Raw genomic sequence first — 26,081 nt, 5'->3', positions numbered from 1 at the left:
ATGAACATCGATGACAAAGAAGAACAGTGTGGTTATAATGTGATACCGCATTATACATTTATTTGCATGAAAGTGCGTCATGTGGACATGTGGAATTGTGGAAATTGGAAATGTGGAAATGTGGAATTGGTCTATTTTGGGTATCCTTGTAGTTTGGCGGGGCTTGTCTAGCAACTAAAAATTTAAATACCACTCCTTCGGATCAAAGACAAGAACTCCTCTCTAGTTTTGGCATTATCACGGAAACAACCAAACATGGAACTGGTAATCGTTTGACTACCTGGCTTCTGGACTCCACGCATGACCATGCAGAAATGACTATGAGTGTACGAATGAGGGCAAAAATAGTCGTGTTAACATTTCCAATCGTCATTTAATAAATGGAATGAAATTAAAATAATAAATAAATAAATAAAAGGTAGGTGGAGAGAGAGAATATAGAAATACATAAGAGATCCTTACCTAGCTTCCATGACTACAGCAACACCTTGGGGGTCGAGAAGCTCCTTGAGAGCCACGGCAACTTGCTTAGTTAATCTCTCCTGAACCTGAAGGCGTCTGCTGAACATCTCTGCCAAACGAGCAATCTTGCTTAGCCCTACAACCTTTCCATTCTGAGGAATGTAGCCGATATGGATCTAATAAAGGGAATGTGCCACTCGCTTTGTTAATATCGCAAATGGAGAACCTTTACCTTTGCCTACTGCATACAGTTCTGCAATTCATACCTTTCCTGTGAATGGCACCATGTGGTGCTCACATAGCGAAAATACATCGATATTCTTAACGATGACCATCTCATCATGGTCTAGTAAATGAATAAACAAAAAAAAAAAAAAATTAGTATAATAGCGCTGTTGTAAATGGACCAACTTTAACCTCAAAATAGTGTATCTAGCGTTCTTTTTTTGTCGCACCTTCTTGAAAAAGCGCCTTGTTCATAAGATCTACATAAAGCCAATAGATGGAATACAGACAGAAAGTAGAGAAGTTTAGGATATCTGACGAAACCAATTGTCACTTGTACATTAACCTTGAACCCTAAATAAGCCCTTACGAGTGACACTCTCTTCATATCCCTTGGAAAAGAACATTAATGCCTTGGCATAGCGCTCCGGGGTCTTAAGTAGGCCTTCACGGTCAGGATCTTCGCCGATGCACTCTATGATCGTACGGACAGCCCCAGCAATCTTTTGAATCCTAACCTCACGCTGTTCTTCTGTGTCTTCACGGCGTTCCCTAGCACCAATACCTATTACGAAATAATAATAATAATAATAAGACGCTTGAGGGGATTAGTATTGAATCGATCGTCGTTCTCGAACTCTGTAAAAAAATTTTAAGGTTCGCAGAAAGTTTGGATGAAAGTTTAACAATTTTCCTTACTGGGGAAACTGAGACCGTCAAAGTCAATAGGAGATCCACTTCTCTCAGAATACCCTGACTTGACAAGACTATTGCCAGAGGAACTTGAGTGTCCGGTCAAGGCATGTGAGAGTGCGGCTTGCTTGGCAGTCGGATAGAGTAATCTAAGTAAACAGAGATATGCTGCTGTTGTTAATTGTCAAGAATGGACCTGAAAAGGAAAATGCGATTATAAATTTTGATGATTGGCTCTCCGTGGGAAATAAAATATTTACACCGCAGCGGTTCAAAAAAAAAAAAAAAAAAAAAAAAAAAAGGAGGGAAAGGACCTGTGCACACAATTGAACTAGCAGCATTCAAGCCGACTTGCAGTGGTTGGACAAAATGCGTTGGTCATAGTTGCCACTCTCGCCAGAGCACCTTTTTTGTGATCAATAGATCCAAGATAATGATGGCCACAAAAATAATACAAATGGCAATAGGCTGTGGGAAGGAAAAAAAAAAAAAAAAAAAAAAAAAAAAAAAAAGCATTATGCATGAATGCAAACTCATTACGCAAAAAAAAAATGTGATTCTTTTTTATATATATATATAATGTGTTTGATGCTATTGCTTGTGTGTGTGGAGGCTATTATTATAGAAATACTTACTCGATGTTACCATTGGGCATCTTTGGCTGGTAGGAGTGTGTGCCATTGGAATGAATTTTCTTTCAAAGAGCTGTAAGAACAGATATGAGAAGGTAGAGTTCAGAGAATAAAAAAAGATTGAGAAAAGACAAGAAGATGTAAGGAAAGGAGTAATTATTCTTTTATTTTTTCCATGTACCTTCTTCTGGATCAGTTATATATACGCATCCAAAGCATTCCGGATGGAGAAGTTGAAATAGTTCGAGCCAATAGAAAGAGCGCAGGCATAATTTAGCTGATCTTGTGGGCGTCTCAACTTTTCTTTGTCCGCTCACTCATTATTAAATGACTTCATTCCTTAATTCCAAATGGAGCATTCACTTACAAAGCATTGCACAAACTGTAGTTAGGGAGTTACCGTTTAAGCAAAACGTTCATAAAAATCATAACAGCCAGCTTCATCTGTTACTAGCATTCTTAATCCTATGTGCCTGACTCATTGGCTTTATAAAATATCTCTTCCAAACTTGTGTGCCTAATTCGTTCAGAGATCATTGGTTGTGCTATAGACTACCACAGCTCCCACAGAAGGAAGAATGTTCTGGTTGGTGACCAGGCACCAAGAGACTTTCATTATTGAGCATGTTCATCACGGTAAGCTTTGTTTTTATTGGATAGAATTCATGTAAATCCCACAGATCCGTGCACGATTCCCAGATGTTGCTCAAATCTCAAGGTGGTGCACATCTCTATCATACTGCTCTTCCTTAAGGGTCAAAAGCTGAGCATTTTGCAGCTGACTCACGTTGTATTTGTACTTTTTCGAAATCGAACGAGCACAGTCATCGCGCCACAACGGTTCTGAACAGTGGTTTATAACTTGCGCTTGAAAGATAGGCTGAGAGTATTTAGTTGCATATCGCGTTGTTATCTTTACAAAAAAAAAAAAAAAAAAAAAGAAGTCCTGCGCGCTCTTCTCCAGTCTACATTAATCCGCAGCATGTACTTGCTTGACGTGCGCAATGAAAAAAAAAAAAAAAAAAAAAAAAAAAAAAAGATATCGTGAATCGTGAATATCACGTTCTGATTCAATGTTGTCTTGCGATCGGTGTCCGTGCTTTTTTTTTTTTTTTTTTTTTTTTTTTCTTGCTGAGGATGCTTTGTGTGTGGTAATGGGTAATGGTGATAAATAACCTTGTGATTGGCAGTAATTCCCTCTCATTGGCTTGACATGTGACTTCAATACCATTCTGCCGCCAAAGGGATCAGCTGGCTCATTTTGCAATTTTGTGATGTGCGCAGGGATGAGACCGTTTTTAGCATAATTGTGTTGGGGGTAAATCCCAATCCTTATCAGCAGCCTTGTCGAAAGTCCCACCCCTAATCTTTGACTTCAACCTGTGGCAACTTTTTTTTGTTTTTTTTTGGACGGTTAAATGTTGTGCGATGAGAGACAAAAAAATATGGGTGAATGTTTGTCGTACACTCTGGATGTGCTTATAATCTTATGCATTTCACGAAATGCCTAGCCAATGCATCCTGCGCGGTATCATCATCACACAACCACGAAATACTCCCAACAATGCATTAAATCTCCTTTTTTTCCTCCGTTTCAATAGTGAGCATTCAAGTACAATTTCATCTTTCTTATCCTTTGAGTGAAGCCAATAAATACACTGAAGGATAACAGAGTAGACAAACTAACAAACAAAAGCATCTGTCTATAATCACACAAATATAATATTTGTACCAGTCAAACCATTTAGTTTACAGACATTCCGAGGAAACAAGTTCATGTATTTCGTAAGTAGAATAAACAGCTTACCCAACTACACAGCATCAGTGGAGTCCCCCTCATTAACGATAACAATAGCTTTTAAAAGTGTGTGATGACGAGATGAAGGAATGCATGGGCACTGAGCTTACGCGCATGTCTGTGAAAAAAAAAGGGATAGGGGCCAGTAAGATCTTACCAAGGTAATTCAACATGCTTATTTGAAGAAAAAACCGCTGTTCAGTAGCATGATAGGAGCAGGTGGTCTGTTCGCCTTCTTCCTTTTGGAAAACTCAATTGCCTTTTTTTTTTTTTTTTTTTTTAAAAAAAAAAAAACATCAGGGCAAGGGTTTGATCACCGTATTCAACCGTATTCAATCAATGCACACGCTTTCCTGCGCGAACTGTCATTCAAACATAAAACCAAACCGAAATTGACGTATTTTTTTTTTCCCGATTCTTCTTTACCCTGTTGGCATATGATAAAGAGGAGGAGAAGGAAGAGGAAGAGAAGAATGCCCAGGCCAATTGTTTCCTTCTATCTGTCCTGCCTGGTCTTGGCACACAATTTATTGATACTTCGGGATGGAATCATTAGCGTGCATGCAATCAATGTCTATCGTATATAAATATATAATATATTAAGTGAGAATAATGTCGGGAAAGGTGTACGACCACAGACCAGAAAACCAGACGATCGGAGACCGTTCTTCTTTGTTTATTTATTGAAAGTTCTGGGAAAAAAAAATTATTTAAAGTAATATTATCAATATTCATGACATTCTTGTAATATGGAGACTGATCATATTAAAGAGGTTAATTTTGATATAAAAATAAATAAAAAAAAACACCATGGCGGCTCCATCCTTTCTTTCAAATCTCGACGGCACAGACAAACCTCGATTATCATTAAAGGAAAACTGGTAAATATATACATGTACATGTACATGTTCGTGTACAAATGAGCAATTGTTTCGTTTGGTACACAATAGACACGGGGAGAAGGCGAGCAGGAGCCAAAGGACAGGGTGTAGAGGATCTGAGAATGCTCTCATTCATACATCCATGTTCTTCTCATTCTTCTACTACATCAATGTTCGTCTTCGACGGCCACGGTACATGTACTTGGCATCGATACACACAGATCTTTTGGTGCGCATAAAGGCGTTTTGCTATAATCTGTCTATTGTGTTTCAATTGATGTTTATTTTAAATAACAATTGGTTTGTTATGCAACTGGACCGAACTACTCCATATTAACGGCTACAATAAAGCACGCTCATCTATTTAACATTCGTCCACAATAGTAAATATGTACGATGGTCCGATTCAAGTTTGTGTTTTTGCCTGATGAATACATCAATCAATCGATGTTTAGTAATAGTGACTTGTCGAGAAGGGCACGCTTTTCAATTTTTTTGAATACAAACCCTTATTCAAATATCACAGAACGACATCAATAGCAAAAGCACCCCCGTCCTGTTGGCCAGTGGCATCTCTCTTTTTTTTTTTTTTTTTTTTTTTCTGCATCTGTTCGTCTCCTTTTTCTGTTTGCGTTTTAGAGACACAATGCACAACAAGCGTAAAAAGATGCCTCTCTTAGTTGCAGCACTTGCACTGTTTGATCTTTCCTGTTCGGTATATACCATTGATAGGAGGCAACGATGAACATCTTTGGACCGAGTTTGACAAAATGGCGAGGAGGATCAAAATCAACACTGTCAACATCTGCAAAAGTAACAACATCAATACCAAGGACAAACAATAAATGAAAGAGAGGATGCACAAGAACCATCGGGCAGGAAACAGGGTAGGATATGATTCAGTTCAGCCCACGTTGTGTAGACATGGTTTCGAATGTTAACATTTTTTTGAATTGGGGGGTATAAATGCACTGTATTACATGTACTTGGGATAAATATATATTTTTGGTTTTGATTGCTATTGTTGGTGAGCTGGTTGTTTGGCGGTCTCAAAAAGCATATGATTTGCACTTTGGATTATCACAATGAAATCCAACACACATGCGCACGACTATTACACAGCCTGAATAATTCACTGTTAGTCCCATCATAGAAAGAACACACCGATTGTGGTGATGGTGATGGTGATGGCGATGATAGTTTCCAAACGCTCGTGTTCCATGCTTGTTGCCTTTTTTTTTTTTTTTTTTTTTTTTTTTTTGACATTGCAACCACAACCAACCAACCACAGACAAAAAGAGATCAGGCCATGCAAGGCATTTCATGTATTTGTTAAAATGACAGTAATCAATTACCGCTGTATTCAATGGCTTTTACTCCCACTTAGTTCAGTCGTACAAATAATATAAATATACAATCAATAATCACATTTTCAATTCAAAAGTCTATCGAGGAGAAAAGGCGTCTGTCCACCAAGGGTTTTTTAAAAAAGAGGTGTAATATGCTCTTTTCTTTCCCCTTCTTTTTCTTTTATTTTCTTTTTCTCTTCTTCCTCTTCTTCTTTATTTACACTTTTTCTTCTCTCAAACCTCCTTCATTCTTCATTCCTTTTCACTCAACACATTTCTGATCATTCTATTCCAATCATCCCATCTACCCAATGGCATATAGCGCCCTGTGAAATCGAAAAAAATTCACATTTCTTATCAAACTTATCACTCCGCTCAGTCTTTTCTTTCCTTTCCCTTGGGGCTTCTCTCAATCCTTCCTGGCCACCATGTCCTCTCACAAGCGTTCTTTTCACTACCCGCAACTTCACCAGGACGACAGGCCCTGGCTCAAATATCCTGGTCCAGAAAAATCCTCCAACAGCCACAGTCGATCCTTTTCGCCCGTGCACAAGCATTCCGGCGCGTCTGATCTTCTGCCCAGGGCCCCTCATACTACAAGTTCTCATCAATATCACTCATCACGTAATGAAACATTGCCACTGCACAATAAGCGCTCTTCCTCAAGGTTAAACAGCAGTAACAGCAGTAATGCGTCTTTACCCATGTCTCTTGCCACCAGTAACAGCAGCAACGATTCTTTGGGTGGTCATCATCATCATCATCATCATCATCCACATAGCACTCTAGCCCTCTTAGACAGCCTAGCAAAGCAAGGAACCTCTCTGACGAGCTCTCATTTCCACTTCAAGACGATAATCAAGATAGCAACACTCCTATCGATACTAACATTAAAAGCAGTGTCCGCAAAGCAACAGCATATCCCTCTCCTATTACACCTTCGGATCTGTTGGGAATCCCTGATTTATCTTCTGTATCCTCTACCACATCTTCCTCCACACCTGAATCACCACTATCTACTTCGGCACCTTCTACAACAGAATCTCCTACGCCAAAATCAGACTCGACTGGTCAAAAACAGCGACCCTCCCTCTCTCCATCAACACTCAATTGCCAACACTGGCAGCAATACCTTCGATGGTTCTTTTACTTTGGTCCAACGCAAAGCCCAGGGTCTGGGCGCGGTTCCACAACAACGTCTGAAGGCCCTGGCTCTCCACGTGTTAATCTGGCTGCTACATCAGGTCCACGAACACCAAAACTTACGCATATTCATCTCATTCGTCAACTGCCTCCAATTCGTCCTATTCTAACGTATCATCTCCTAGCTCCACCCCACTCTTGCTCAGTCTTTTGTCACCATCATTCCAAGGGGCATCACCCGCACGACACTATCACCATCATTCATCCTGCCATCCAATCAAGAGCGACATCATCGCCGTCACCATCATCCTTCCTGTTATCATCATAAACCGGGTCGTCACCATAGCTCCAGATCTGATAGGACTCTTGCAAAGATCTCTAGACGCTATGGTGCCCCTCAATTTGTACCTGACCATGACGATGAAGACTTGTCCCGTTTTGAACGTTGAGGAGAATGATGCTCAGCTTCAGCTCGAAAACTCTGCGCCCTTGGAGCTGGAAGGCCCATCCTAACGATACCTCTACTGCAGTGACTATTGTTGGAAGTACTCCAGCCTTTGGTATTGGTGCATTCAGAGCGCAGGATAATCAAACCAATGAGGATGACGCCCTATATGCAGCCGAGCCTCCAAAGAAGCGACAGCGATCAGCGGCAGCAGTTATCTTGGGCGCTGCAGTTGAGACAGTAATCTTTACAAGTGCTGTAGCTCTTTCAGCATATCAGTTACTCACGGGTAAGGGCAGGCAACAACTTGATGCGACCATGTCTTCTCCCACAGCAGAGTCGGCCAAGGCCACGCCAGCAGCGCCTCAAGGCAATGGCGAGCCAGTCTTTGAGAAGTCTGTAGTTGTAAGTATTTGGATTTTTTTTTTTTTTTTTTTTTTTTTTTTCCCTCTTGGATAATTTCCCGCAATGCATGGGGCCAAACATGTGTCATTTTTAGATTCTAAATGTATGCACAATTGTTTTGTTTCTGCAACATGCATTCGTAAACGATAGCAAATGAAGTCCGCACCTGTCGATATCCCGACAAGAACAATTCAACGCCGAGATTCCTCTTCTGGTGTGCTTGGAAAATCTCTTCACCACAACACACATCGTCATAAATCAAGGAATTACAAGCATTCATCCTATAAATCCCCTCGTGGCCATGGGCTGTCGATATCGCTTCCTCACGCGTATGACAATGATTATCTTTCCAAGGACTCATTACCCATGCCTGAGAGGCCAAAACAGGCACAGAAGACAACGACGAGCAATTTCTCAGGATGGAAGCCAAACTGACGACTCTGATCGCAGAAGGCAAACGTGCACTGAATCGTCGTATCTCTGACTGGGCTGATGCATAGATTTGATGCATGAATTTGATGCAAAATATTCATGAATACCTTTTTTTTCAAAAAAAAAAAAAAAAAAAAAAAAAAAAAAATAAATTGTAAATGTGTATTATATTTAATAAAGATAAAAAAAAAAGTAAATAAATCTTTATCGATTGTCTATTTCATTTTCTCTTACACATTCTTTTCTAATGCTATTTCGTCCTATTATTCCCTTCTGCTGTTCTTGTCCAAGTTGTCAACATTATAAACTAAAACATGCGTTTATGTAATTTGACGGGTGAAGACAAGTGAGTCAGGGGGGTGGAATGTGAGTGACGCCTAATCCTAAGACAAGCATTACAAGAAACCACAGACGTACACTTGATCCAAGTGACACCCCAAGCAGTAGGTCATTGATCACTGCGCCCTCTTTCTTTCCCTTTCCCCTTTTCTTTTTGTGTTTCTCTTATCCATCTTAAAACCCAGCCCTCCATCATATATATTTTGGCGGCAACATATCATAAGATAGTAAAACGAAGTTGTTGATGTCATATTCTTGCATCCGCGGCATTTTCCAGAGTCATTTCTTTTTTTTTTTTTTTTACTACGCCTTTCATAGTCCTTTTTCACATGCTGTTGTTGTGTTTATTGTTATTGTTGTTGTTGTTGCTGCCAAGAACATTTGAGCAGATGACTGATACAAAACCAGTAGTCTAGAGAGCCTAGGAATTACAGGATACGTATGTATATTTTTTGAACATATTGCTTTGCTATGCGCGTCATTTAATTATAAGCAGTCACGGGACATGATGGTGGCGCAGCGGACCACATCCCTTACTTTCTCGCTTCATGTAAAAACACTAACCTACTCATTTCGCAGGACCAAGAAAAAAGAAGATTACACTATACAACGAACAAGACTATAGTATTATTATATAAAGTACGATTTGAGAGCTTGGGATGGACATTGCATGTCTAGACAACACAGCAACCAAAAAATAAGAAAGAGATCAACATGACAGAGTTGTGTGTGGTTCTTTTATTTTTATTAACCGGAATATCAATGTGCTTTTGCTTTTATTTTCGCTTCTCCTTCTTAATAGAAAGTCGAAACATCACCCAGATCTGATTATGTGCAGGAAGCAGACAGGCATTGGTAATCAGCAAGAGCATAGTTATAACCACCAACAGGCGTTACATGCAACATTTAATGTTTTGTTTCTTAACAGGAAATATATCTTGTACTGGCAGCACATATGAATGTTTACTAACTTTTCTTTTTTTTTTTTTTTCCTTCGTAACATCGAGGATAGCTATCGGACGTGTGTGCGAGAAATGCGATGGTCGATGTGTTATTTGTGATTCGTAAGTTTGAGGTTTAAATAAACAACAGCAACATCTTACCAGCTCGCTTTTTTTTTTTTTTGCTCTATTTGATCTCTACTGATCGTCTTATTTTATTATTATTTTTAATTGTTATTATTTAAAGATATGTTCGTCCAGTAACGCTTGTCAGGGTCTGTGATGAATGCAATTATGGATCTTTTCAGGGACGTTGTGTAGTCTGTGGATCGCCAGGAGTTAGTGACGCATATTATTGCGCTAATTGTACGCGAGCTGAAAAGGACGTAAGTATATATTGAAGGACTATTATTTATTTATTTATTTATTTATTTATCTATTCATTTTTTTTTTTAAAAAAAAGGGGGAGGTATTCTAACATATTCTCTTTAACCTGCTATCTGTTTATATATTAAAGAGAGATGGCTGTCCAAAGATTGTTAACTTGGGATCCTCAAAAACAGATCTGTTTTATGACGGAAAAAGTTTGGTTTTAAGAAACGATAAAGGAGCATTTCACTTGATGAATGCGCCGCTACCGCAAGGCAACGTCTTTTATTCTGCAGCCTGATAGATGTATAGTACTATAAAAAGAAAAATAAAAAATAAAAAAAGATAAAAGATATTGGACGATCGATTATACCTCACATGGATTGCCAGTGCTCGACAAAATTTCAAGGATTTGATCTGTAAGCCATCTGGACAGAACAGGTTGAGAAGATGAGGCGTTGGCAGGAGAGAAGAGTACATATGACGAAATTCGTCGTATCATCTCCCTACAGTCATCTAACACGTTGAGGAGGAAGGAAGCGTCGGTCCATCAATATGCCGTTATCTTGCTAAAAATCTTGAGATTCCGCATGCAATTGGCGCAATACCAACAAACCTCACCTTTTAACCTCTGTATTTTATCTGTTAAACACGATTTGTGCCTTATGCTCAAACAGTTTTCACAGCTACATTTCTGAACAATGTATGCTTGCGAAATTATGCTGGCCATCTCGACAGGCCGAATGCATTGTTCTTCGAGCTGATATTGTTGATGACGTACTTTTAATCTATCGCGCGCATTTAGCGCCCTTGCCTTTCTTTTAGCGCCCGATTTCAAAGAGATCCCGCGGTTCTGTAGCCCTACCGTCAAGCATTGTTCTTTGGACCCTGCCTTTAGTTGATTTATGCATTCGAGTGTCCTGACCAAGTTTCGGAGTATTACCCGAAGTAGGATGCTTATGTAACATAAATTTAGTAGATTCAAATGGATGTCGGTGGGCGTTATGGGACAGTTCGCAGCGAGGATTATCTTTATCGCCTCCTTTTCCCCCAGTTGGTCCGGAACCTTTGATCGTGAGGATGGCTTCTGTAGTAGGTATTGGCTCCATGATGATTCCAAAGCGCCAAGAACCTGTTCGAACTGGTGAAAGGTTAACAGGGATGCCGAAAGATGCTCTAAAATATGTGAAAATAGTATCGAAATTGCTTCATTAAAGTGGCAAGTACATGTAATTTAATAACTGTAACACAGTTTTGTCAGCTTTTTTATCTTGCTAATAACCTCTTGCAACCACCATGCTGTGCTCACACGTTTGTTGCACGACACTCGAATTATAAGTCGGACATGGGGATAAGAAGATTTGTATCACCTCTTCAATCAGCTGTATCATTCCTGTGGTCATTGTCGTGTTCCAAATAGATGCCTCTACACGAAAGCCATCTTGCACCTTATCTCTATCAGCAGACTCTAAAAAGAATCGGCTACGCCGAAGTGATTCCATACATTTGAAGATTCTAGCTTGACTTTGTGGGAAAGCTGCTGTACGGTCTAGAAAGAACGTGGATCGTCTTAAAACCGTAAATATAAGTGATCTCTGATACACACTTTTTTTTTTTTTTTTTTTTTTTTTTCGATTTCCATTGAAAATAGTGAGGGTGTTACCAATTATACTGTCTGAGATGTTTAATGATTCATTGACGGGGGCAGTCGAGACATCAGGTGGTTGATCCTGTATTTTCCGCTTTTTTGGAGGACGGCCGCGTTTTTTTACAACACGATCAGGCTGAACAGGCTCCTGACGAATAGGCTCAAGTCGCATACATAGTTGATCTAATTTCAGCTCATGCTCCAACTTCCATCTTCTAAGTGTTTCGTTCTCTATGACAAGGTCAAATGTTAAGCAGCGCTATTTATTCTAGTTTGGGTAATAAGACTCTCAATACTCATGGCATGGGAACATCCTCCAGTAGGTTACCATTCTTTGTTGCAGCAACTCCTTCATCTGATTGTCCGAGCTATCTGTTTTAATATTAGATTCAAGTTCGGCAATCGTCTCCATAAAGGACGGGCGTGGACCTGGTGGTGGTGAAGCAGTACGTTCCGGGGAAAAGTCCTGCGCCCCTACTCTTTCTGTTATTGTTGAGTATGTATCTAGATGATTCCGGTTTTGTTCTTCAGTAACCAGCGTAGTGACATCACTCAGTTGCGATAAAGAAGATGGACACTGTTGATACTGGTCTTGTAGATGTAGGTGCACAGCAGCTGCAGATGAGTTTCTTTTGACAAGTCCTCGACTTGACTTGATCTGTGCCAAGCAATCTAAAGTGCCATATTATGAGATATAGCCGGTTCATTATTGTCAGCGCAGCTACATTGTATCACCATTGAAGTAAGAAAAGCGTTTTATTCAGTTGCCTCACCTAGGCAATTCTTACCTAAGCCAGAGTTACCACTGGTGCGTGCTTGTTTGAGAATTATAGCTGCCAACAAACAAGGTAGGACATGGTTTTGCGACGAAAAACAAGGCTGCTTGTTGAAGTAGTCATAGTGTTGCTGTTGCTGCTGTTGCGGCGGCGATGGCCGCTGAAATTGCATTGTTAGAGACAAGTATCAAGTACTAAGTGATGAGATTCATCATTGATAGCCAGGAGCTTAATATTTAGTCAGATGACAACACTATTCGATGTTGTCCGCTAATACAACCGAAGGAGAGGGTGTTCATCTAAATTGTGAAGTGTGGGCAGAAAATGTCCTTGTCGAGTCATCAAATAAGAAGCTCTTGTGTAACAAGACTTTGACAGATATCGCCTGCACACAAATCCTCAACGCGGATGTTCAGAGTGAGGTGAATTTACCAAGTAGGCCCATAAAGGCTGCTGGACCAGACATCATTTGTTTCTGTTAGTGAGGTTCTAGTATATACAGGTAGCAGCAGTTGGGTTTGTATTAATTATGCATGTTGCATGTTTATAGTTTCCCGAATAATATCGCCAAAACGGCGACAATCTGAATTCAGATTCTTTAAATCGAAGAGTCACCTCTAAATGAAGCCACCAAACAGCTGAAAAGAAAAAATGGAAATCAATGACTCCTTCCTTTGAGCTTGAGTGGATCGTATCGATAAAAATAATATCTAGATCGACATTTCGCATATAAAAGCATGATGAGGTCTTTCTTTCTGTCGCTTTCCTTAAAACCCCCCCCCCCAATATTTTCCCGTATCTTTGGTTCTCACTATTCCTCTCTACTCATTTTTCTCTCATTCTTCTCTAATTCTTCTCTAATTCTCTTCATTCATCACTTTTACATTCACATTTAAAACTTACTATGTGTGGTATTTTCGGAGTCTATAACCTGCCGGGCGATGCTAATGCATTCCGCAACGTGCACTTTATCTCTCAAAAAAGTAAGGGCTTGATATCACCAATTTTTTTTGCCTGATCAATTGGTGGCGCAAGAATGTGGGATCAATATTCCATATTAGCTTAGTGCAGAATTTTTCATGGTTGATGAAATTCTCTTTCTCTAACGGCCTTACCATGACTTCTTACTGATTAGGCTTAGACACCGTGGTCCTGATTGGAACGGATGTACTGTTGCAGGCAAGCATATCCTGTGCCATGAGCGTTTGGCTATTGTTGGCGTTGGTGAGTCGCATCAAAAGCTTGTCGTTTGAGCTGTCAGAAATATACCTTAAAAGTCTCTCGCCTGTTCTGGGTTGTTTTTTTTTTTTTTTTTTTTTTTAATATTCACTGATAATTCTGTGACAATTCGCCTACGCACTGATTAGAATCTGGTGCCCAACCCTTGACAAATGATGACGAGTCGCTAATTCTCTCTGTTAACGGAGAGATCTACAACCATAAGGCTCTCCGCAAACTATGCCCCCCGACACCCACTTCAAGACACAGTCAGATTGTGAAGTCATTCTCCACCTTGTACGCATTATCATGTTATTACTTTATTTCGTGTTTGTTTCGAATAGCAGTTAGCAGTATCATCCTCTAAAAAGTTTTAAATGATGGTTCTATGACTTGATAGTACAAGCAAATGGATACTGATGTCGTAAAACACCTTGACGGAATGTTCTCCTGGATTCTTCTCGACACAAAGAAGAACAGGATTTTGGCTGCTCGTGATCCTATTGGAATTACCACTTTATATCAGGGATGGAGCAGCAAACAGCCTGGCACCATCTATTTTGCTTCTGAGCTCAAGGCATTGAATGAGGAGTGCGACCGCATTATCGCTTTCCCGCCTGGCCATATTTTTGATTCTGAAACTGGCAAGACCACTCGATACTTTGAGCCTACATGGTGGGATGGCGAAAATATCCCATCTGCTCCTGTCGATTATAAGCTCCTCCGTGAGACTTTAGAGAAAGCTGTTCGCAAGAGACTAATGTCCGAGGTCCCTTATGGTGTGTTGCTCAGTGGAGGACTTGATTCAAGCTTGATTGCTTCTATCGCTGCAAGGGAAACTCAGAAGATTATCCATGGACAGGTCCCATTGAACCGTGACGGTGATGATGTTGATGAAAGTATGCACCTTGCTTGCCAATTTGAAAGTTGTTAAGAGGCAGTTTTTTTAGACTTGTTCTTATCGATATTTATACCCTTTCGTAGGTGCCGTTGCTTCGTGGCCAAGACTTCACTCATTCTCGATTGGTTTAGAGGGCTCTCCCGATTTAGCTGCTGCCCGTATCGCCGCTGACTTTTTGAAAACTGTTCACCACGAGTACACTTTTACTGTTCAGGATGGTCTGGATGCCATTGCCGATGTTGTCTACCACTTGGAGACATACGACGTTACCACCATCCGTGCTTCGACTCCTATGTATATGTTGAGCAGAAAGATCAAAGCTATGGGTGTCAAAATGGTCCTTTCAGGAGAGGGCGCTGATGAGATTTTTGGAGGATACCTTTATTTCCATGCTGCCCCATCCGCTGCTGATCTTCACAAAGAGACCGTAAGCCGTGTGAAGAACCTGCATTATGCAGATTGCTTGCGTGCCAACAAGTCAACAATGGCATGGGGTGTTGAAGCTCGTGTTCCTTTCTTGGACAAGGCGTTTCTCGAGGTTGCCATGAACATCGATCCTCAAGAAAAAGTATCTGTCAAGGGTAGGATGGAGAAGTATATCCTTCGTAAGGCTTTTGACACCAAAGATGATCCCACTGCTCAACCTTACCTTCCTGACTCGATTCTTTGGCGTCAGAAGGAGCAATTCTCTGACGGAGTTGGCTATAGTTGGATCGACACACTAAAGGAGCTCTCTTTGACTAAGGTATCAGACGAGGCGTTTGCTAAAGCATCAGAGCGTTGGCCGAAGGATACACCTCAGACTAAAGAGGCTTACTGGTATCGCGATATCTTTGAGCAGTGGTTCCCTCAAGAGGCCTGCACAGAATCTGTAGTTCGCTGGATTCCCCGTGAAGACTGGGGATGCCCTGCCGATCCTTCTGGGCGCGCTCAGAGAGTTCATGATGCCGCATATGACAAGAGCGCATAAAGCTCCATTGATCTTAATAACCTTTCTTGCATACTACACCAAACATAAAAAAAGGCCACATTAAAACATAATAATTATTTCTAACCGTTGTTCCAACTTATCTATCTCTACAATTTTTTCTTTCTTTCCTTTTTCTTATGATCATCTCTTGGGAGCAATTGATGAAAGATGGAAGGATGAAAAGACAGAAATATAAAGAAGGAGTTGTCTCTATATCTCCCATTCTTTTTTTTTATTAAATAAAATAAGCGACCCAATGACGAAGAGTGGGTCTACGATGGTGTGCTTTTCCCGCCTAAGGTCTTGTCATTATACACTAATATGCAGCTCTTTTTTTCTTTTTACAATCTGTAAAGATCGATTAAAGAAATAGGATTTTTTTATGCACTCATGGCTTCTAAAATTCCCGAATGGTATCATTTTGCCCTTGTCTGTCCTTGTTGCATTGCAAAAAGAGGAAAAAACAATCAGGACAGGGGCGCATACACCACCGTATACACCACCGCATGCATAATGTAACGTTTCAGCAGTTGAATATCAAGAAGGGCGACAAGTACATTTTTTCCCCCTAAATGGTAGCCATAAATACAATTTCGGAGAGCTGGTGAAAGTCTCGATCTTTGATCTGTTGCTTGCTTGTTGTCATGCTGTTCATTTGTTTTGATCGTGAGAAGTAAAACTCGATTGTTGGAAGTGCATTATGTATACGTATATCCATTATGTTTGATCAGAAATCCGTGAGCACATGCTTCAAAATGTAACCCGACTTGCCATGGAACTTGAATTGGCCCCCTTGAAAATCATGTTTGCTGAACATTTTTTGTGCGACAAAAAAAGGTCCGCCGCATTACAAATACATTTTTTCTAAAAAAAAAAAAAAAAAAAAAAAAAAACCGATCTGTTTTCATTCTTCATTCTCTCGCTCATTCTTCTTCTAAAACTCATTCGATTCCAATCCTCGACCTTCGCTCTTCAGTCTTTTATTCTAATTATTATCACATACATTCATATTCAACCATGACAGTCATTCATGCCTCGCAGGACTTGTATTCTGCTTCTAACGGTCAGAGCCATACGCTCGATCACATTCCTGTCAACAAGCATTTCAAGAGAACCCAACCGGTCGCATTTGCACAAGAAAAGTTCCAACATCTGACTCTTTATACCGGTAACACAATCCGAACAGGCACCACAGGGCAATTGAATGTCTCTCTTAAAAAGTCGAATCAAGAGGTTAGTAAGAGCTTATTGCTCATATTCAAAAATGCATGGGTGATTTAACCAAAGAGTGATCGGAGGAATGAAGAATCACAAATTAAGTTGAATCTCTGGGCTAAATCCCGTCTTATCAAATTTGTTATTATCCTCAATTGTTATTCCATCAGTTATACACACACACAAGTGTGGAGAAAGTGGAAAGCAAATCAATGTGTATTTTTTTTTTTGTTCAACCATCACTGGTTCAAAATACAATAGCCTTATGTAACGAATACAACAAATGTCAGAGACAATACACTTGGACAGTGTGAAAGATATGATGGTGGAGTGTGATGCTATACGGCGAATATTGATGTATGTAATTACTTTACATGTTCGACATTGACCTGTATTTTAACTTTGAATGATTGCTCATAGCTTGTCTCCGCAGTCGAGGAATCGCTGTTCTCTTCCCTCGTTTCTGCTCGGATCAACGGAACCACATTACAATTGCAGACGCCGCCTCTCTTGGCGCATTGGACGGTGATAGATCCAAGTACGACATCACAGGTAATGATAGTGCAAATATTTTGTTGTGTATTGTTGGATGACTTGAAATGGTGATACATCGGGTTTTTTTTTTTTTTTGCGTGATTCCAAAACAGCGAGCTGACAAATTAAAAAAAAAAAAAAAAAAAAAAAAAAAAGTCAACTATTCTTTCTATCTCCAGCGCCCACACATTGTCAGTAGATGACTTGAACCTGCTTTTGAGAATCTTCAAACTGCACTGGGTGCATCAAGTCATGTGATCGATCACTTCATCCTTGCAATCCCCAATCAGACTTTTGATGAAAATGGACTCGATGAGGCAGACCTTGAGGCATTCACAAACGATGTGGAGCAACTTTATTTGCCTATCTGGAAGCGATTATCAGAACTCCGCACAGGCGGTCAAATTGGACGGTTGGGTGTGGCAGAGTTTTCTAAAAGCAACTTGAAGCTTTCAAGACGGTGGCACTGAATAATGGAGCTGCGGCACCAGAGATTGATCAAGTCAATCTGGATGACTGTTGTGTCCTTCCTAAGGACTTGATTGAATATGCAAAGGCGGAAGGCTCGAATCTTGACCCACGGTGATGCTACAGTATGTGTAAAAAAAAAAAATAATGATAAGCAAGTTTGGTATGTGTTTTGTAAGCTCAAAGTGAATGATGAGTTGAGTAATTCTCATCTTTATTCATGTATATTCATAGATATCTTGCCCAAGTCTACACTGTCTTCTTTGTTACGGCCTCACTTGCCTGTCACCTCAGATTCGACCTTAACCCCCAACTTTGTCCTCAAGTACTCTGCGCTTCTTTCTGGACGCGGATTGCTCGTTAGGAAAGGGTATGTGTCTTTCGTTCAATCTTTTTTTTTTTTTTTTTTTTTTTTTTTTCATAAATAGCGTGTTGAACCTAAGGCTTATTGTCTAATATGGAATCGTTTCTTGGCGTTTGTAGATATATTGTCAATGCTATTGCCGTGTAGTAAAAATAGATAAGATAAAAATTGCCATTCATTAAACTAAGATCATCATTACTTCAAGATTTATGCTTGATGGTGCCACAAACATGCGTACTTGTGTTTCCAAATCATTTGGTGAATAGGGTCAGTGCTGAAAGACTTTTTTTTATTTTTTTTTAGACTCTGGCATACTAATTCTCTTTTTCTTTCACTTTCATTCCTCATTCATATTGAATCCTTTTCTTTTTTTTTTTTTTTTTTTTTAATCTATTACAACCTGGCTACTAGCTTGTTTATAATACACTTAAATGTACGGGTCTCATTACTTGGTCCAACTGAGATTTATCAAGAAGAGTATGTTATACATTAAATATTTTTTTAGCTAGTGAATCCTTCCAATGCTTCCTATCCTCCTTATGCTTTCATTCAGAATATCAAGGCATGTTTTCCTTATCCAAGGTTTCCAACAGCGCGAAAAGTTTATTTTGCTCTCATTGATCAAGATTTGCCACAAAACCTCGCTTTAAACATGGTGCATTTGATTTTGATGCAAGATAAATTCTTGGTGATCAGAGAAAAAGATTTCCGAAAAAGAAAGATGACTTCATAGTTGCATGGGCACTTGACTTCTCCAAATATCTAATTATGGTTCTGATTCGTCCCCATATCGGCTTCCTTTCCCCCATACAACAGTCGGAAGTTTTTTATGAGCTTACGAGCTATGTACGACTGCAGCCTGTTTATTGCTTCCCTTACTTCTCTTCGTTCTTCTATATCATCACAACTGACAGCACCTGTATCCTTAATCCTTACATATCTATACATTAGATGACAGACGCTAAAAAGACTCAGCAGAGGAAATGCGGAAGCTAGGATCACTTTCTTCAGCTTTACCGGCTTATGCCAACCGCTTGAGCTCGCCTACTCACTCTGATACCACAGCGGTTCCTGATGCAAAAGAAAGCAGAGGCCTTGTCTGAATTGGACTCAGCAGGCCTTCACCACTATACGCCAGAATTTAACTCTCCAGAAGTTGTCAACATTGGACGCTATTTGAGTCAACACCCTCAGATCAATGTCAACAACTAAAACCAGAATCAGACCAGAATAGGCTTCATGACGCTGAGCAACTATCGCCATCATCGGACCTCGAGCCTCCATCGCCTATTCCTAACATTGCTACAACATTGTACCCTAATATTCTTCACCTCTCACATTGGTTCGCCTGCTTCGACACTATCTCCGCCACCTCCAAATGAATGTATCGCTACAAACGGCTCCGAACATCAAGATGTTAGCGCTATCCCTGCTTCGCCTGCTCCGGTCGATGCATTCAGAAAATTGAAGACCCTGTTCTGTGCCTTCTGGGCAGATGACTGAACAATATTGTCCCAAGTCGCAAGAGTTGACAACATCACATTCCGTTCAGGATTTGACTCCATCTTCTGCCACACATGCCTATCCATCAAAAACGTACACTGCCCATTTCACCCCTTGCCCTCAACTCTTCCGTCCCTGGCAATGAGAATATAGAGGCAAAGATGTTAACCTCAATCAAACAGATGAGCCTTCGAGCTTGCTTCCAGTCGGTCAAGGTTCGGATACATCAATCTAATGTCATTAGGAAAGACTACAAACAAGAAGCCGAGCTCCCTACCGCAAACTAGTGAGAATGAGGACTTGGAAGGTATGGGAAGTTTAGGGCTCAGACTATGGGCACTAGAAAAGGTCAAAGGCTGTAATTTCAGATTGACTCCTAAATGATTCGAGGAGGTTCTTGAGGATGCTGCAAATAGGCTGGCTACCGCAAGGCGTGAATCAGAGGTAGTGGCAGGGGGTGGGGGATCGGAGCAGAATGGCGACACTAACGCTGCTGCAACGGAACATTGCCAAGATGCTAATACTGGCGCAATGGAGCCTCAACAGGTCCTATATTAACAATTTAAATACATCAAGACGTTTACATGGACCCTGTTTTCAAGAACTGATTCCAATGCAACCGAATTTCTTGTCTCATATCTGTTTTGCTGCAAACCGCGGATCCTTCCGAAGATGAAGATTTAGCCACAGCCACGAGATAGACTGGCCTCATCGCAGGCAGCCTAATTTAATTCCAACTTCACTCTTCAGCAACCAACTAATGATCTCTTCATCCAGTTGCCCAGAAGACTCTAATATCCAGGAGATTACTGACGACCTAGGACGGCAGCAGCTACAGATTCTCTTGTTGGTATTAATTCATCAACCCCAGGGGTATCTGAGGCTAGGCGACTTTCAGTAGCAGCGCCGTCAACGCCAGGTCCATCCGCAGCACAATCGTCTGTAGCTGAAGAGCATGTCATGGCTAATGAATCTACTTCAAGGACTGATATGTTGCCAAGACAACCTCAACCCAGCAGCATCAAAAAGAAAGACAAAGAAGCTGATCCTTCCAAAACGATCCATAGAAAGTCGGCCAGAGAGACCTCTCATGGTATATTTCATGATCTCAAGCGGTTTTTCAATGTTGGTCACTCACCGCAGGTCTCCCCAGTCGTTGCTCAGGCAAGCCCACAGGAGCAACCGCTCGAACGTACCACAAACGCCAAAAACGCGCAAGTCAGGACTTTTTGGGAGCATCGGCGCCATGCGCTACGGTACAAATGGCGCAGGGAGCGTACACGGATCAGAAACTTCACGCTCTACTAGTGGGACCACATGGTAATGCTATCGAATCGGACCTCCGGAAAAAGTATGGAAAGCTTGGTAAAGTCCTTGGCGTGGCGCTGGGCGGAACGGTACGTATCCTCTCGAGATCATCTGATCACAAGACCTTTGCCATCAAGCAGTTCAGGAAGCGTCGACCAAGCGAGTCTGAGCGGTCCTATGTGAAGAAGGTTACATCTGAATATTGTTTAGGATCCACATTTCATCACCCAAACATCATTGAAACACTGGATATCGTAAAGGAAGGAGGCAACTATTATGAGGTTATGGAGTATGCAAGGTATGAGCTGTTCTCGGCTGTGATGTCAGGTCTGATGACTCGAGAAGAGGTTGCTTGCTGTTTCAAGGGCATTGTCGATGGGGTCGCCTATCTTCATAGTATGGGCGTTGCTCATCGGGATTTGAAGCTCGATAACTGCGTAATGAATGAGCGTGGGATTGTCAAGATTATTGACTTTGGCTGCTCCATGGTCTTTCAGCCTCCGTTTGAGAAGAAGATTGAAATGGCAAAAGGTAAAAAAATTCCTATCTCAGTGTATGAGTGACTTTGCTTGCGACGCGCATTTTCTTTCATCTTTCAAAGCTACTGACTTTCTTTTATTTGCTTTTCTTTCTTTTCTTATTTTTTTTTTATTTTTTTATTTTTTATTTTTTTATTTTTTCGTGTGTAAAATGATCTTATTAGGAATTTCTGGATCGGACCCATACATTGCTCCTGAAGTATTTGTGACAGATCAACACGACCCTCGCTTAGCCGATGTCTGGTCAATGGGCATTATTTTTTATGTATGACATTGCGTCGTTTCCCATGGAGGGTTCCGAGAGCAGAGCAGGACCAGTCGTTCCTGGCATTTGCAAATCCTGATGGAACTGGGAAGCTACGCCTTTTAAAGCTGATGCCTCGTGAGAGTCGTCCGATCATGTCCCGAATCCTGGAGATAGATCCTAGCAGGCGTGTGCTAATAGGGGATGTCGTGCAGGATCCTTGGATAACGAATATTGACCATTGTATACTATGAATATATGTCACCAAACCATCCACACCATCTCGGTGATGATGGAACTATCGTCTTAAACCCGAATGAAGGAACCGCGGCTTTACCACCGTCAATCCATGGAAGTGAAAGTGGAGTGTCTTAAGAAACAGCAGCCCCTCATTAAATCTAAGCATATATAGCACCCATTTATAAATAATTTACGTGGTGGAATGTTAGAAAGAGTTGCGATCACAAGGCAAAGCATTGATATAATTGATTTTTTTTATTTATTGACAGGCTCTTGATACGCGTCGAAATTCGACGCTATCCTTCCCGCGATAGTTTGACAGCACGGGCATATTCTGATAAGAAATCAGCTTTTCGTATTGTATCCCATGTCCATGACGCGTATCGGAGCCTTAAAATAATAAAATAAAAGGATTAAAATGCTGAACACATGATTTTTTTTTTTTTTTTTTTTTAAAAAAAAATAAAGCCTTGTAACGTTACCATTCACGCTCAGAAACAATGCCAGGCCGGTTCCTCGGTCCGAGCGCAGGTCCGCCATGGGGACGCATGGAGAGCGATAAAATCTTGTTCCTCAGACCTTTGCTCCAGACTTTCCATCTTTCCTGATCGTGAATAATGATTCCAAAGACATCCTGAGAGGGGTCCATGAAAGAAGCACTCAAAATATCGGGGCGATTGAAGGAAATAGACAGATTTGACATTATCGATGCCATCAAGGATGATGCTGGCGAACTATTGCTATTGTCATGACTATTTTTCGAAGAGTGTGATGCTGATATTGATGTTGGTGCTGTATTTGATTTTACTGAGCCGCCTTTATTGCTTAAGGTTGTTGAAGAGATTGTAGAAGGCGCCCCAGATATGAGAGTCGAGTCGAAAGGCAGCATGACAAAGTTCAGGTATGAAGGGGCTTTTCTTTCTTGGTAAGTCGAAGTCTCCATTGGACCTTGGCGCTCTTTTCTAGACAGCGATACTACTAGTACTTTGGATTGCTCCTTACTATCCTTATCCAGTATTGATGCAGCCTCTGCATCAGAGGCGGAAGATTCTATCCCTATCCCTGTTCCCCCTGCTCCTGTTGATACAGAGGATGGAGTTGAAAGTATATTTTTCTTCTGTGAAGCAGCAGCTGTAGTGGATGCAGTGGTAGATGCATTGTTAATAGCGATAGAAGTGTTGCTCGTTTTGAAGGTGTGCTCAAATCGAGGGTAAATGGATGCCATGTTGATGGATCCAAAGAGATGTAGTGCAGAATGTTGGAAGAAAAGCGTTTGTTCCATTGCATATTTGCGATAGTATTCGACTCCAAACTGCATTACTGGTACTTTGTTTGAGATCAAGACTACGAATTGAAAATAAATAGCAAAGTTAAGGATTGGATCCTAGGGTTAGGCAAAGTATGTTGCTGCAAGAATTAATTAAAAAGCAAAAATATATCTCTATAAACATTTACCAATATCAGCGCACCAATCACCTAGTCCTTCACGTTGTGACTTCTTTGCCCTATATTAGGCTGTTGCTGTTGTTGTTGGCCCAACTAGACCAGTGTTTATCCCTTGTCCTGGATGTTCTGGTTAGAATTGGATGAGGCCGCTGAGAGAGCTTCTCATAAAACACTTCAACCCTTTGTAGTAATTTCAAGATCCTGCTGCTACTGTTGCCTCCATTACCACCACCCGCTGACCGCTCGTCCGCGACAACTAAAACAACATTGCACACGAGATCAAAAACGTTGCTAAAATGAGAGCTTGATTCTCCAGCCAGGTATCCAGAGAGATCCCCTCTGTGATTCGTTCGTTTCTCAAAGCGTTTTCCAAATTTGATAAACAGAAGATTGGTTCCGTATCCAAGAGGATCATCCGCTCAGGTGTGATGTACATATCGATACCTGATGTTTGAATCCTGCGACGCTAGCCATCGACAATGATTGTTTTATAAATGCTGAGGAGGCAAAGGGTGCCGGACAGAATGAGGAGAGGAGTGATGACTTCCCAGCACCTTGTGTCCCCAAAATTCCAACGATGAAATGTCCAGGATGGTCTGACAACCACTATTGATACCATATTAAATGCACAAACAAAAATCAGTTTTTAAGCATTCAAGGGCTATATTTCGATATGGAAAGCATTCCCTGAGCCTATCCAAGTATATACCTGTTCAGCAGACTCCAAGAATTTACCGTTCTCATTCATTAACTTGACGGAATGGGGCCCCATAGCAGGAGGAATTGCGGCAATAGGCAGATTTTGCATTGGTCGAGCGCCTCCAGTGGACATGGTACCAACTCCAGCTCACCAGGCGCAGAATGAATTCCGCCTATAGATCGTGGATCTCTAAAACCGGGCTGAGAATATGGTCCTGTCGGTCCACGTAGCGATTGGTGTTGCTGCTGCTGTGGTTGCTGTTGCTGTTGCTGTGGTTGCTGTTGCTGCTGCTGTTGTGGTTGTTGTTGTGATTGCTGCTGTTGGTTTGAGCTTTGTACTAGCGCTAGTGCCCTGCCAAGAATAAACCGTTCTACTGCAGGGGCTTGTCTCCGATTAATTAACTTCCCAGGATCTAATCCCGCGAATCATCATCGTATAGTTCGCCTACACTACGAGTGCTTGCTCCTCCTGCCATCGCCACTTTCCGATCATTACCGCCGCTACTATTGGGATTAGGCTGTAGAATTTGGCGCTGAAAGCTATTAGGATCGACTATCACTCGGTGAGTTGTTTGTTGCTGTTGTTTCATGGATCCGTCATTACTGTTATTGTTAGTGTTGCTCATTTCATCTTTATTTAAATCATTTTGTTGCTGTTGTTGTGATTGGCGTGATGTTCGATCCCGCCTACTTCGTTCTCGGCGCTCTCTTCTTGGCTTATGCTCCTTTACAATGTCTGATTCGATTGTTGTGACTGTCCATGCCAGTATCCGCAAGATGTTGCTGATTGATGTTTTGTTGAGGTGTATGGTGTACGTGTTGTGAAGATGATGAAGGGAGATCAGCATTATTTTGCTGGCCGCCTATGATGGATCCTGATCGTTCCCTTCTTCCTTGGGTTCCATTGCTTGATACGGAGACTCCTCCACTACGACATGTTGATATTAATGGTGGTGTATTGATAGTGCTCATGTTGTTCATACCCATATTAATCCCACCAATACCTGGTGGTGGAGTCATATATGATTGATTCAGAGATGGTTGCTGGTGCATTCTAGTTGCTCCCTTCCTCTTGTGGGAGGTTGCTGTGATTGTTGTTGCTGTTGCTGCTGCTGCGGAGTTGGATAGGTATTGAATTGATAGGGTTGACCATGGCCATAAGGGTATTGTTGTAAGCTGGGACTTTGGGACTGCCAATGGTTATCATCCCTCCTGTACGAGGTCCATTCGTAGTGTCGACATCCTGGGGTGTCACACGAGTGAGTAACTTGAACGGCGGCGCAGCAACGTTCTGACCTTGGTTTTGGTTCTGATTTTGACTCTCCCTGATCGTTGATGTCCTCTCTGTCCACCACGTAGTGACGAGCTTTGATGCATTTCGGACAAGTTCCTCCAGATGAGACGGTAAAAGAAGAGAAGCGATCGAGTGATTTGGAATCGAATGCACTGTCCTTCATTCTTGTACAAATGAAATGTTTCCCTTTTTTCACTAAACGACGTCATGCCATTCTCTGCACCAACGATAATGTGGCTTTGCAAATAGAATTTGTCGATTACCATGGCCTTTCTACCTATCTGATAAGCAAGTCTTTTACTTCTTTATTAAGTAGTTATATGCTATCTAGCTATCTAACTTACCTGATTGCACCCTAAGCTACAGGCGGCCAGACTCTTGGCCAGCTTGAGAGGTATTTCTTCTTTATTTTCATCAAAAACATCCTCCCAAGCCATTGTCTAGAACACACCGGCCTGGCCCACATCATGCTCCGTCAGGTCAGGCCCCATGGCCTCGCAAACGCCCGCACACACCCACACACACCCACACACACCTATTTGCCCACCCTCTTATCCCCCACCCGTCTACCCAATCGAAGGACTCCACCACCGCATGGTC

The 26,081-nt window shown here is 41.3% G+C and overlaps 10 protein-coding genes across 10 annotated transcripts; 5 read left to right on the top strand and 5 right to left on the bottom strand.

Moving 5' to 3' along the window:
* Positions 1–32: 32 nt before the first annotated feature.
* On the bottom strand, positions 33–2,172 carry BCR41DRAFT_356779 (GTP cyclohydrolase I). The gene is made up of 7 exons (XM_022024712.1): positions 2,016–2,172; positions 1,387–1,548; positions 1,058–1,252; positions 918–947; positions 729–808; positions 463–638; positions 33–318 (listed from the first exon to the last, which is right to left on the bottom strand). The coding sequence occupies exons 1-7, from the start codon at positions 2,059–2,061 to the stop codon at positions 183–185; spliced, it is 825 nt and encodes a 274-aa protein (XP_021879793.1). The 5' UTR covers positions 2,062–2,172; the 3' UTR covers positions 33–182.
* Positions 2,173–7,432: 5,260 nt separating this feature from the next.
* Positions 7,433–8,572, top strand: BCR41DRAFT_107728 (hypothetical protein). Its single transcript, XM_022019354.1, has 2 exons — positions 7,433–8,033; positions 8,184–8,572. The coding sequence occupies exons 1-2, from the start codon at positions 7,638–7,640 to the stop codon at positions 8,466–8,468; spliced, it is 681 nt and encodes a 226-aa protein (XP_021879792.1). The 5' UTR covers positions 7,433–7,637; the 3' UTR covers positions 8,469–8,572.
* A 796-nt stretch (positions 8,573–9,368) lies between these two features.
* Positions 9,369–10,429, top strand: BCR41DRAFT_356775 (PHF5-like protein; the record flags this gene model as incomplete). The annotated part of the gene is made up of 6 exons (XM_022024711.1): positions 9,369–9,443; positions 9,500–9,503; positions 9,610–9,659; positions 9,817–9,868; positions 9,993–10,131; positions 10,263–10,429. Coding segments are annotated over exons 2-6 (332 nt in total), but the record flags the coding sequence as incomplete, so codon positions are not given.
* Positions 10,430–10,935: 506 nt separating this feature from the next.
* BCR41DRAFT_397845 (hypothetical protein) lies at positions 10,936–12,710 on the bottom strand (the record flags this gene model as incomplete). Its single annotated transcript, XM_022028914.1, has 5 exons — positions 10,936–11,290; positions 11,426–11,663; positions 11,778–11,991; positions 12,091–12,434; positions 12,551–12,710. The coding sequence occupies 5 exons, from the start codon at positions 12,708–12,710 to the stop codon at positions 10,936–10,938; spliced, it is 1,311 nt and encodes a 436-aa protein (XP_021879790.1).
* On the top strand, positions 12,692–15,627 carry BCR41DRAFT_378208 (asparagine synthase; the record flags this gene model as incomplete). The annotated part of the gene is made up of 5 exons (XM_022027147.1): positions 12,692–12,729; positions 13,674–13,762; positions 13,906–14,033; positions 14,157–14,655; positions 14,741–15,627. The coding sequence occupies 5 exons, from the start codon at positions 12,692–12,694 to the stop codon at positions 15,625–15,627; spliced, it is 1,641 nt and encodes a 546-aa protein (XP_021879789.1).
* Positions 15,628–16,523: 896 nt separating this feature from the next.
* On the top strand, positions 16,524–18,397 carry BCR41DRAFT_356773 (hypothetical protein). Its single transcript, XM_022024710.1, has 7 exons — positions 16,524–16,860; positions 17,263–17,394; positions 17,598–17,795; positions 17,816–17,899; positions 17,940–17,958; positions 18,079–18,214; positions 18,328–18,397. Exons 1-7 carry the CDS (start codon positions 16,645–16,647, stop codon positions 18,353–18,355), a joined length of 813 nt encoding a protein of 270 aa, XP_021879788.1. The 5' UTR covers positions 16,524–16,644; the 3' UTR covers positions 18,356–18,397.
* A 2,426-nt stretch (positions 18,398–20,823) lies between these two features.
* On the top strand, positions 20,824–22,210 carry BCR41DRAFT_107628 (kinase domain-containing protein). Its single transcript, XM_022019352.1, has 2 exons — positions 20,824–21,550; positions 21,723–22,210. Exons 1-2 carry the CDS (start codon positions 20,974–20,976, stop codon positions 21,827–21,829), a joined length of 684 nt encoding a protein of 227 aa, XP_021879787.1. The 5' UTR covers positions 20,824–20,973; the 3' UTR covers positions 21,830–22,210.
* Position 22,211: 1 nt separating this feature from the next.
* BCR41DRAFT_107640 (hypothetical protein) lies at positions 22,212–23,712 on the bottom strand. The gene is made up of 3 exons (XM_022019353.1): positions 23,498–23,712; positions 22,525–23,386; positions 22,212–22,432 (listed from the first exon to the last, which is right to left on the bottom strand). The coding sequence occupies exons 2-3, from the start codon at positions 23,358–23,360 to the stop codon at positions 22,339–22,341; spliced, it is 930 nt and encodes a 309-aa protein (XP_021879786.1). The 5' UTR covers positions 23,361–23,386; positions 23,498–23,712; the 3' UTR covers positions 22,212–22,338.
* Positions 23,713–24,460: 748 nt separating this feature from the next.
* BCR41DRAFT_107620 (hypothetical protein) lies at positions 24,461–25,126 on the bottom strand. The gene has a single exon (XM_022019351.1). The coding sequence runs from the start codon at positions 25,033–25,035 to the stop codon at positions 24,601–24,603; it is 435 nt and encodes a 144-aa protein (XP_021879785.1). The 5' UTR covers positions 25,036–25,126; the 3' UTR covers positions 24,461–24,600.
* A 115-nt stretch (positions 25,127–25,241) lies between these two features.
* On the bottom strand, positions 25,242–25,918 carry BCR41DRAFT_397840 (hypothetical protein; the record flags this gene model as incomplete). The annotated part of the gene is made up of 2 exons (XM_022028913.1): positions 25,242–25,577; positions 25,826–25,918. The coding sequence occupies 2 exons, from the start codon at positions 25,916–25,918 to the stop codon at positions 25,242–25,244; spliced, it is 429 nt and encodes a 142-aa protein (XP_021879784.1).
* Between the last annotated feature and the right edge of the window lie 163 nt (positions 25,919–26,081).

The sequence above is a fragment of the Lobosporangium transversale genome, assembly GCF_002105155.1.
Source record: "Lobosporangium transversale strain NRRL 3116 chromosome Unknown BCR41scaffold_27, whole genome shotgun sequence".
Classification (NCBI taxonomy): domain Eukaryota; kingdom Fungi; phylum Mortierellomycota; class Mortierellomycetes; order Mortierellales; family Mortierellaceae; genus Lobosporangium; species Lobosporangium transversale.
This window is presented reverse-complemented; position numbering and strand designations above follow the sequence as displayed.

Excerpts from the sequence above, each read along its gene's own strand:
- BCR41DRAFT_356779 (XM_022024712.1), bottom strand. The coding sequence starts at position 2,061 with ATGGCACACACTCCTACCAGCCAAAGATGCCCAATGGTAACATCGA. Across the intron at positions 948-1,057 it reads ATATGAAGAGAGTGTCACTC|ATCTTATGAACAAGGCGCTT; the intron begins GTAAGGGCTTAT and ends GGCTTTATGTAG. Across the intron at positions 319-462 it reads GCTGTAGTCATGGAAGCTAG|TCATTTCTGCATGGTCATGC; the intron begins GTAAGGATCTCT and ends GTACACTCATAG.
- BCR41DRAFT_107728 (XM_022019354.1), top strand. The coding sequence starts at position 7,638 with ATGATGCTCAGCTTCAGCTCGAAAACTCTGCGCCCTTGGAGCTGGAAG. Across the intron at positions 8,034-8,183 it reads TCTTTGAGAAGTCTGTAGTT|CAAATGAAGTCCGCACCTGT; the intron begins GTAAGTATTTGG and ends CGTAAACGATAG.
- BCR41DRAFT_356773 (XM_022024710.1), top strand. The coding sequence starts at position 16,645 with ATGACAGTCATTCATGCCTCGCAGGACTTGTATTCTGCTTCTAACGGT. Across the intron at positions 17,395-17,597 it reads ATCCAAGTACGACATCACAG|AATCTTCAAACTGCACTGGG; the intron begins GTAATGATAGTG and ends CCTGCTTTTGAG. Across the intron at positions 18,215-18,327 it reads GGATTGCTCGTTAGGAAAGG|ATATATTGTCAATGCTATTG; the intron begins GTATGTGTCTTT and ends TGGCGTTTGTAG.
- BCR41DRAFT_107628 (XM_022019352.1), top strand. The coding sequence starts at position 20,974 with ATGGCGCAGGGAGCGTACACGGATCAGAAACTTCACGCTCTACTAGTG. Across the intron at positions 21,551-21,722 it reads GAAGATTGAAATGGCAAAAG|GAATTTCTGGATCGGACCCA; the intron begins GTAAAAAAATTC and ends TGATCTTATTAG.
- BCR41DRAFT_107640 (XM_022019353.1), bottom strand. The coding sequence starts at position 23,360 with ATGCAGTTTGGAGTCGAATACTATCGCAAATATGCAATGGAACAAACG. Across the intron at positions 22,433-22,524 it reads ATTGTTTCTGAGCGTGAATG|GCTCCGATACGCGTCATGGA; the intron begins GTAACGTTACAA and ends TATTATTTTAAG.
- BCR41DRAFT_107620 (XM_022019351.1), bottom strand. The coding sequence starts at position 25,035 with ATGCTGATCTCCCTTCATCATCTTCACAACACGTACACCATACACCTC.